Here is a 10848-nt window from a genome sequence, read left to right as displayed (position 1 = left end):
AAAATGTGAGCCACAGTTCTGATGCACTTGGGTGTCTAATTCAGAGCACACAAACCATAGGACTGTGACATACACATGTGTGCAGGCAACTCTCCACACTGGACTGGGATTACCATTATTAGCTCTGGTCCATAAAGGGAAAGCTAAGACATAAAAGCTGCAGTGATGTTCCAGGACACACAGCCAGGAACAGTGGCTGGAAGGGAGCCATTGAGGGCCCCTCTGGGACTGCAGCAGGCCACACATGCTCCCTGCTTATTAGTGTAAAACACCCTGGTGACTCACACAGTGGAATGCTTAAGCCAAGATGTCACCTAATAGAGGGTATGTTGATACAGCTTTATCTGAGAAGTTACATAATCATCCCAATGTGGAAATGCCAAAAAGGAATTTGTGCCTTGGAATAAAAGAGAGATGTACCCCTGGGAATGACTGACTCCACAAAGGATATAAGGAGTTTTCCAGTGAGAAAGTTATTACCCTAGACAGAGCAGGTGACTTGTAAAAAACAGGTCGCAATGGGGGCTAAGGATTCACTATGGGCAGTTCCACTTGGTTAAGACTTAGCCAGACCCCTGCCCTAGACGGTCTCCAGTGTCCCCCAGACCCGCCCCCTCCCACAGGGCAGAAAGAGGCCTATTCTGTTATCTAGCCTCCTGGGATATAAAAGTCCTTGAGTCCTTTCTGCCTCTTGCTTTTGGGTCAAATATTTATTTATTTAAGTCTAGAGACTTCATTATCTTTCTACCCTAGAGGGCCGAATGAATCTCCCCTTCCACTCTGTAGTTATTTTCTGAAAGAACTTACTCTCTGAAAAAAATCTCGAGCTCTGGGATACCGCTCCCACCCTCCAGTCTTCCCTTGACCTCTGCCTCCGTCGTTCCACCTGCCCCAGGACGTGACAGAAGGAAGGAGGTTGGCTGGAAGGGAGGGGCGAAAGTGTCACAAGCACCTGTCACCTGCCTGGCCCTGGTCCCCACCTCCCCAGCCCCCAGAACCTCCGCCCTCCCTCCCGCACGCCCCGACTGCGACTAGCCCGTCCCTCCCGCCCCAGCCTCCCGCCACCTTCCAATGGCCAAGGGGCAGGGCAAGCTGAGCAAGCCGCGGCAGCCCAGCTGGGTCCCCGCCCTGTTCCCGGTTCCCGAGCCGGGCCCCTGCGACCTTTAAATGCCGCCCAGGGCCAGCGCGACGCGGCCTTCGCCACCCTTCTTCCTCGGGCGGCGACAGCAGCACCCCGAGGAAGAAAGCAGCCCCGACCGCGCAGCGGCGGTCCGGCAGCAGCGGCCACCTCCGACCTCCCGGCGCGAGCCGCCTCCCGCTCCCCTCCCCCTCCTCCCCGGCCCAGCCTGCCTGGTCGGCGCCTGGCCCCAGGCGTGCGCGCACGCGTGCCCGCCTGTGTGTGCGCGCGCCCGAGCCAGCCTCGGACCCGCGCCCCCGCCCGGCGCAGGACCGCCCCGGGATCCCCGCCCGCGCGCCGCGTCCCACGTCCCCCGCCGCCGCCGCCGCCGGGCCGCCAGCCCTGCACCCCGGCGCGCAGTGCAAGAAGATGGCGGGATCCGTGGCCGACAGCGATGCCGCGGTGGTGAGTGCGGAGGGGTGCACGCGAGGCGCCCCCTTCCCGCGGCCCCGCACGCCGCCGCCTGCTCAGCCTGGCTGCCGCGGAGAGGTGGCTGAGGCCCAGCCCGGCGCCCCCCGCGTGGGAAGGCGCCGGGTACCTGTTAGCGAGCGCCGGCTGTGAGAGGCAGGCCTGGGGGGCAGGCGGGGCGCCCCGGGTGCAGCCGAGGGAGCGTGCGTGGGGGCGGACGGCGGCATGGGGGTGACCGACAGCCCCCTCGATGCCGTGCAGCCGGCGGCCAGGTGTGTGCACGTTGCACGTGTGAGTGTGCGCGTGTGTGAGTGTGTCTGGGGCGCGCGCCCCGCCGCCGCCTCCGACGTCCCGGGGATTCCCCCTTGGAAATGGGTCTGGCCCGGGGGCTCCCGAGAGAAGTTGAGCGCGGCCCTGCACTCCAGCCACGTCCTTCGGGACAGGCCTGGGCGACAGCGGGTCCAGAGGCGTTTGCATTTAAAGAGGGGCCTGTCCTCCACCGACGCGGGGCTCGGGCTCCCCGGTGTGCCTCGACCTGGATTTTGATCCAGATCTGAAGGTCTGGGGATCTTCAGAAGCTTAGCTACCAGGTGGAAAGGACGGGTTTTGTTCCGGGGCTTTCTGCGGCTATTCAATGGGCTGTGAGGTGGCAGCATTTGCAGACGCTGCCTGTGTCCTGCCAAGGCTGCTGGATTCAGCCAGATCCCTGTAGGTTCTTCCCCACCCCTTCCCCTTCCCCTCTCCCGCCCCCACCCCCAAAACTAGAGCCTTTGGAAAGCCAATCTGTGTGCTTCTATTTTTAGAAACTAGATGATGGGCATTTAAACAACTCTTTGGGCTCTCCAGTTCAAGCCGACGTGTACTTCCCACGACTGGTAAGTGATTTAGTTCTGTGCTCTGTGTCTCCGCCTGTACCCATTTTCTTTCTAACTGCATTTTCTAATGAGTCAGGTCCCCAGGATCTGAGGGCTTGGCTCTTCCCCTACAGGCTGTAAACTTCCTGCTTCTCCTGTCATCCTTTGCAGATAGTTCCATTTTGTGGGCACATTAAGGGTGGCATGAGACCAGGCAAGAAGGTGTTGGTGATGGGCATCGTAGACCTCAACCCAGAGAGGTAAGACAGAGAGTCCTTGTCACGGGAAGGCTTATCAGGGAGTTACAAGGCGGCGCCCACTCTTGTTGTGGTTTATTGCCCCTCCTCCTCTCCCTGTGGCCAGTGTTGCTAGTTAGAAGCGCCAAGAAAGTACCATGTTCCCATGAAAAGAATGTGTATGAATCCTAGCCATCATTTGTCCAGACAGCTATTTATATCAGAGAATATAAATATAGGCCCACATCATTTTCTCTTTGACCCTTAGGGAGGCCAAAGGATTTTTTTCTAAGGGTTTTTAAACATGGTGCTTAGAGCAAGATCTGTCAATGTAAATGGCAAGCAGACTTTACAAGATATTATTCCCCTGGGCAGTTTCTGGGGCTTCTTCTGAGAATTCTGAAATGGATTAAGGTACAGATGTGTGGGTGGTTTGAAGTATCTGACATCCCTAATATCAGTCCTTTTGCAAAGCCTCCTTTAGGTATCAAAACGCCTGGCTTGATTGTAATCCTCCTTCTCCATACGTAGCCCAATTCCCTGTGTAAAAAGTGGCCCATTAAAAGCAAACACACCCTGAAAAGAAGGAGCAAGTATGGGGGCCTGAGTTATTGACAAGTGTTGTCATGGCCAACCCTGATTAACGAGGTAATTTTCTGTTCAGCTTTGCCATCAGCTTGACCTGTGGTGACTCTGAAGACCCTCCCGCCGACGTGGCAATTGAACTCAAAGCTGTGTTCACAGACCGGCAGCTACTCAGAAATTCTTGTATATCTGGGGAAAGAGGTGAAGAACAGTCAGCAATCCCTTACTTTCCATTCATCCCAGACCAGCCATTCAGGGTGAGTACCTCGAGTGCCTCAACTCTAACTGCTGGCAGGGTGATGATGCTGTTCTCCTGCAGTGTATGCCAAGAAGGCTTTAAGCAGCCAGAATTTTTGCATGTCCAGGAAATTTGTCACCTGACGGCGAAAAAAAGAAAAAAAGATCAAAAGAGCACTGTTTGCTGTTAGGAATTAATACCATACTAGCTCTTGGCTCTATTTAGCTAGTACATTTAGTAAATAAACCCATGTCTGGATTGCTAAGAATAAATACTTTTCTATGTAGTACTCAACCTAGTACTGGGAACGTAATCTATACTGGCCCCGAAACACCTGATTAATAAATAATAGTAAGTGCTAGAATTTTCCTCAACCTGTAAGGAGTAGTAAGCCTTATTGGTTGTGACCTTTTAAAGAGTATAGTGATGATCTTTTCATTGTTTCTTGTTGCTTTTGCCTGTATGGCCTGGTCCTGTTTCTGCCTCTGGGTTAAGTAGCCTCAGTGTGTTTTATTGACACAGGCTGTGTGGCTGACAGACTCCTTCTCTGGGGCCTAGATGAGTATAAATTGGCTCTCCACTATCTCGTGGGCAGGAAGCACAGCCCAAACTTCCCATCCAACCAAGCAATATGAGTAGCACCTTCCTCTATGAAGGCCAACGCCAAGAGATGCAAGTAGTGTGGGTGATGTGTTAGGAAAGGATTTACTGAACTATCAGTCCTGGTGATGAAGTTGTCTGCATTATACCTTGTTAACATACATCACAATAATGACAACCCAGTTAAAAGCTCCCTGTTGCATATAAGCCTACTAAAAGCACAGCTATCCTTAACCTGTTGCTCTTCATCTAGAAATTTACAAGGGCCTTATAAAGAAGTAGTGGGAGGAATAAGAATCCACGAGGTCTACATCAGTGATAGAATCAAGATTGTTGTTCTCATCGTAGCCTGGGGAAGGCAACCCTGTCCGTGTCCCGTGCCCTCCCCCTTCTCTAGAATGGTAATGACCCCTTAGACTCCTCTTGACTGTGACAGGTTTTTTTTCTTCCTTTTTTTGTTTTTTTGACCGTGACACTTTCTCAATGATGAATCTTAATGCGTAGCTCATGAGTATGAGTAACCAGAGCTTCTGACGGCCAAGAATATAATGCTCCCCAACAACCAAATTGAAATGAAATCAGCCCTTCTTGGTGATACAATTTTAGTAATCATATGTATTAAATGTGACTAATATCACATATAAAGTCTCTTCTTGCATGGGAGCCACCAGTGCTTTTAATGAATACATAGTACAGAACCAATGATTAAAATGTATGGTGAATTACTTAAGGAAAAGAGGAAGAAAAAGCTTTTGCCATATGGAATCAGCATTTCTGTTTAGTTTAACAAAGCCTTGTTAATTACACCTGGTCCAGTGGTAATTACCTCCTCTCTGCTGTAGTGTTTACCATGTTTGAGTGTCTAGACTGTTATTACATGCTACTAAGGGGGTACCGGTTCTGCTTTGTTAAGGTCTTCTCTGAGGGTAGGACAGAATTGTGCAGGGGATGGAGGCACCTAGGTGGCTTTATCAGTTAAGTATCCGACTTCAGCTCAGGTCATGATCGCACAGTTCATGAGTTTGAGCCCCTCATTGAGCTCTCTGCTGTCAACGAAGAGCCTGCTTCAGATCCTCTGTCTCCCTCTCTCTCTGCCCCTCCCTCTCTTGCTCACGCTCTCTCAAAAATAATTTTTTTTTTTAAAAAGAAAAAAATGGTTCAGGGGATGACAGTGGAGACATTATGTGTCATATAAATAAATATATGCTACTTTATGTCCCTTTCTGGAGTACGAGGAGAAGGGAGAAATTAAAGCATGAATAAATCTTTAAAGGATATTGAATAGCATAGAGCAATGGTTCACAAAGTGTGTTCCTCATTCCAGCCATGCCCGCATCGTGTTGGAACTTGATGGAAATGCAGATTCTTAGATCTTACCCTCGACCTACTAAGTGGATAATTTGGGGGGTGGAGCCCAGCAATCTGTGTCGTAACAAGCCTTCTGTATGAGTCTAGTACACCCCGATGCTTGAGAACCACTGAAGATGGTGCCTTTCTCTAAAATTAAGTATTATTTATTTGTTTTCCCCAGCAGGGTTCAGTGAAATTGTGAATTGAGATAGATGATGATTTAAAAAAAAAAAAAAAAAAAAAGAAGAGATGGATGATGATTTTGTTTCTTCCAGGTGGAAATTCTTTGTGAGCACCCACGTTTCAGAGTGTTTGTGGATGGACACCAACTTTTTGATTTTTACCACCGCATTCAAACGTTATCTGCAATCGACACCATAAAGATAAACGGGGACCTCCAGATCACTAAGCTTGGCTGACACTGTTTAAACCACCTCCGTTTCAAATAGGATCAGGTGCCACGACTATCTGACTGTCGGTCTGGAAGAAGTGTCCTAGCAAGATCTGGAGACTTAAAAAGAAAACAAAAACAAAAAAGCAAGCTTCCCTGTCTCTTCTTTGTGTGCAGTTTAGACCCCAAATGGCAACTTCAGACTGTGGTTTGCCCTTAGGAAGCCGTCAGAACAAAGACACCGAGCCATTATTTCCAGAACCAAGTAATACATTTATGCTGGATTTTATTCAGACTAAACGGACATGGATTTGTGATAATTTGTGATTTGGTAGCAAGTTATTCATCTTTTGAAAACAAGGTGATACTTAGAAACAAAAGTGCTAAAGACCTAAAACACCACCACCACCAACAAAGACGGTACACCGAAATCAACTCATTTCTGCACTGAAGTGGGATCGTGTAGCACAACCAACATTTTAGTCAGGGTATTTACATAGAATGTAGGTTGTTCGAGGTTTGGTTGGTTTTGTTTTTTTTGGTTTCTTTTTTTTTTTTGTTGTTTTTGTTTTTGCACAACATAATGTTAATTCAGATTTTGAAAGCTTTCTCGGAGTTATTTATTTATACTCAGTGTATGTATTAGGGAATGATTAATGTCTCAAAAACAAGTTATGAACTTTTGAATGTACAAATATCTTAGGTCCAAAGGGGAAAATTACTTATTACAATCATGAAAGAATTGTATCTTCCATACCCCTAAACTTAGGATCTCTTGATATAAATTGCTGTAAGTGCTTTTGGGAAAACTTGGCAACATTTCGATAAAACTGCTTTTCAAGTAATCGACGATTACATGAATTCTATTTACATGACTTTTTCTCCTTACTGTGAATTAGCACAGTATTGGCTTCCTTAAGACTAATTAACTACTTTTTCCTAGGTCTTTATAACAGCTCATTAAGTTGTTATTAAACTGATTGAAAACATATAACAGATGATTGCATAGACAATTTTTAAAATAACTGTTATATAAACTTTTAAAAGTATACTATGAAAATGATTCTGGAATGCAATGTAAAGCAGAAGCAAGTGGCCCCAAATAACTTACTTGGAAGTAATTTATATCAACTTAAGCTGTTAGCTCATTGTATTACTTTTATTATGTGACCCTCGCCAATGTCCCTAAGCAATGCCTTTGGAGCTTCAGAGGAGAGGATGCTTCCCGCTGTGTTGGCTGTGCTGAGACATTAGGATAAGAGGGGATCCGGATTAGGAAATGATCCAGTTAGTTTATCTGGAAGGTTAACTCCCAGAACTCCAGGTCTCTTGAGCCCAGCCAATAGTATGAATGCTTCCACTTAAGCTGGAAGAGTTTCCGTGCACTTGTGGAACTGATCCATCCGACAGCAGAGCGTCATCGGGAGGAGCCTGCAGTACTGTAAATGTCACCACGCGGCAAGGGATGGTCGGAGTCCTGGGCACTGGACGTCACAAAGTGCATTGGCCCTGGAGAGAAGGACCCCTGGCATTGCTTTGGTCAGGTAGTGGGGAGGACTGAGGGATGCTGGGGTGGGGGTGTATTTATATATAATTTAGGTTTTGTTTGTACAGCATACTGCATCATGTTATGACACGTCCTTGCCCTGCTTTGCTTTGGAGTATTTTTTACACAACATGCAGAGACACAGAAGTGGCCATGTCATTTTCACGTGTCGAGAATGTAGACAGTGTTTCAGTACCAAAGTCTTAAGAAAAAGCAACCTAAAATTGTGAATTTTTTATAGGTGATGTATTTGGGTTCTTCTCAACTTTGAAACTGTTTAGCACAGTTCCACTGTGTTATAGAAGAAGATACTTTATCCAACAAGACTGGCTGAGCATTGAAAAGCTTTATGTACCAGCTGACTTAATCAGCCATGTTCAGCCAAGAGGGCTGTTCTGTGGCTCCAGGTATTTTCAAGCCTGTGATTAACTTCTCGTGGCTTCTCAAGCCACTAGATTTTGAGGAGTGTTTGTACAGGCATTTAGAGGGCACCCTGAACTATATTTGTAGGGGTTTTGGTGGAAGACCCCCACGGGAGGTTTCCTTTGAGTGGCTGTCCATCCCCACGCACTGCATAATTCAGCAGAAACCAGAGGAGCTGGGTGTGTTGATTGGAAATGACACTGTTCTCTCTACCTATCGGCTAACTGCTTATCGGCCGAGCCCTTACGCAGCTTAGTGTGAAGATACACTGTTAACCCTTCCTTTCTCTGGGAGGCCAGTGGGAACTTGGTTAAGCCTGTTGGAATTAATCTAAATGATGTGATGGTTTGATTCAGGTATAACAAAATTAGCAGGGGGGCTGTGTTAATCATTAGCTGGAAACTGGAAACAGTGTTCTTGCCTCTCATTGGCATGTGAGGTATAAGGTGGGAATTCAGGGTGGAAAGTGCAATTTAAAGCTTCACAGGAGAGCATTTGGGTATGTAAGGAGTTATTTCTGACCAGAGCCTAATTTTGCAATATGACCAAAACCAAGGAATATAAATAACAGTCAGGCTCTGGGGGAACGAAAGGCAGGCTTTAGACAATCTGTCCATTTCTGCATCAAAATTGAATTGAATGTGTATATCTACTTAAAAATTAATAGAAGTGACTTCTGCTTTTTGGGCTGTCCCAGAATTGTCTGAAAAATACTATTTTTTTAAAATTTGAAACCCCGTTTCAAATCTTGCCAACCTCAGTTCAAAACCCCTAAGAGATCACTCTTGGAATTGATGGTGACTTGTTAAAATGGCAAATCCTTTCATTTGTACTAAAAAAATATATATCCAAAAAGAGGGAGGGAGTCCTGTGGCCTTGAGAGAAACAGCCTTGGCATTTTCCGGCATTAATGTAGAAATAATGTTCTTATGATGACATATTTTCAAGGAAACACTTTCTTATTTACTGCGTGGTGTAAAATGTTGCTAAATGTGTTCTTACATTATTATGTCACTGCTAAAAGTTATTTGCACTATAATAAAGGAATTTTCTACAAAGCGGTTTCTGGTTTGTAACATGCTAAATTTGGCACCAGATATGATGTACTTAGTATAAACCAAACGGTATTAACAGTGTTCCCTCACTTTAATATATGCTCCAAGACCACTTGTTCACATGTTTCCCACTTTGATAAACTGATCAAGGGAAGGAAGGTGCCTCGGAGACCTAATGAGTTTATGTTGTGTGTACAATGGGTTTTCTTTTTAAGTATAATTTATATACAGTAAATTCACTTTGATGTACAATTCCACGGGTTCTAACGCATGCATAGATTCCTGTTAACCACCACCTCAACCGGGATACAGAATTGTTCCATCACCCCCCAAAATTCCCTTGTGCTATCCTTTTATAGTTAAATTTGCCCCTCACTCCTAACCCCTAATCAGGCAACCACTGTTCCCTGTCCCCTCTATAGTTTTGCCTTTTCCTGAGTGTCCTAGAAAGAAAATCATGCAGTACGTAATCTTTTGAGGTCGGTTTTTTCCCATTTGCGTAATGCATTTGAGATTCATGTGGTGTGTGTATCAATAGTTTTTATTGCTCAGTAGTGTTCTATTGTATAGATGTACCAATTTCTTTATCCATCTACCTGTTAAGGATGCAGTGGGTTCTTAATAAATCATTACATATAATCTTAGCACAGTATATATACAAAAGCAAGACAATATCCATGTCTTCTCTTTCCTGTGGTTTGAATGATTAGGAAGGAAACTTGATTCCTTGGCTATTCTGCCTGCAAATTAGACTATAGCTTATAGAAGTTTGCCGAGCTTCAGTTCGGGAGGTAAGCAGACATATTTACTCACATGCTGGTTCTAGGGTCCTACTTAATGCCTTAAATGTTTTTATTAATCCCTTTTTTCCATTTTTATTTTTCAAAGATGCAAAGTTATGAAGCATGATTCTGTCACAGCTTTTGCAGTTAAGTATAGGCAGGGAGGCACCTATATGCGCACCTGTTAAGGTGGGGACAGTTTGCTGACACTATTGGACAGAGATGGGGGAACTTCCGTGCCCCACAGCCTTGCTAGAGAGATCCCTTTTGAAATATGACATTATACTTGCTTTGTGACAGCATTGTGGATTAGATGGTGTGGAAGACAGCTATAATTGGAGCCTCCAAGTGCCTCAAACACTGAAGGTCTTCACTCATGCAACAGGTATTTATTGAGCTGTGCCAGTTGCTGTTCTAGGCACTCAGACAATACATCAATGAGTAAGACTGACGAAGGTCTCTGGTGGGTTTAAACTTTAGTGTGCTTAAGAATCACCCAGAAAGCCCGCTTAAAGGCGCAAGCCCAGCCTCATTCCGGGAGATTGTTTCAAAAGATGTGGAGTTGGTCCCAAGAGTTTGTATTTTTGGGAAACATCCTGGATCCCAAATTAAGGAGCTCTACCTTGGTGAATTCCATACACATTCACCTAATCAAACTGTTGGATTCTATGGGGCTGTGATACTCTGATCTGTGCATATCTTCCTGTGAAAATTGCATTTCGATGCAGGGACATCCTTGCACTCCCCCAAAAAATCATGCAACTGTCATTACAGCTCTACAGCTGTGTGCCAACATCCCTGATTTAACCTCCTCCTCTCCTCATTCTATCCCTACCTCAAATATAAGACACTGAAGTAAAAGAAAGTGCCTTTCAACCAAGTTTTATAGAAATCTTCCTTATTTGGATTGACTTTGGACCTCAGGAGGACCTGACACCTGTTTTAATCAGTGGATGCTCTGAGAAAGATTGAGGTTCTGGGGGAAGCCTGCCTTCCTTATTGGTAACTATTTCAATCAGTTACTCATTGGAGAATTGTCAGGGTGGGACCCAATCGTTACTCTGAGACAAATAACACAGAGTGACGTATAACTTGTAAAGAGGTCAGAGGGCAAGTAGTAATGGCCCAAATGAGCTGTTCCTGGCATTTTAGAAATGAATTTAGAGTCTTCCTTTCACAAGAAAAGGCTGCAACACTGCGTGC

The 10848-nt window shown here is 45.8% G+C and overlaps 1 protein-coding gene across 2 annotated transcripts; it reads left to right on the top strand.

Moving 5' to 3' along the window:
- Positions 1–990: 990 nt before the first annotated feature.
- Positions 991–8866, top strand: LGALSL (galectin like). 2 transcript variants are annotated; one of them, XM_058683926.1, is made up of 5 exons: positions 1097–1582; positions 2389–2460; positions 2611–2699; positions 3340–3517; positions 5724–8866. In XM_058683926.1, exons 1-5 carry the CDS (start codon positions 1547–1549, stop codon positions 5865–5867), a joined length of 519 nt encoding a protein of 172 aa, XP_058539909.1. In that variant the 5' UTR covers positions 1097–1546; the 3' UTR covers positions 5868–8866. The 2 variants fall into 2 exon arrangements, 1 of the variants encoding a protein (XP_058539909.1); XR_009248582.1 differs by lacking the exons at positions 2611–2699; positions 5724–8866 and having other exon boundaries at positions 991–1582; positions 3340–3477.
- The last annotated feature ends 1982 nt before the right edge of the window (positions 8867–10848 follow it).

The sequence above is a fragment of the Neofelis nebulosa genome, chromosome 9 (assembly GCF_028018385.1).
Source record: "Neofelis nebulosa isolate mNeoNeb1 chromosome 9, mNeoNeb1.pri, whole genome shotgun sequence".
Lineage (NCBI taxonomy): Eukaryota > Metazoa > Chordata > Mammalia > Carnivora > Felidae > Neofelis > Neofelis nebulosa.
This window is presented reverse-complemented; position numbering and strand designations above follow the sequence as displayed.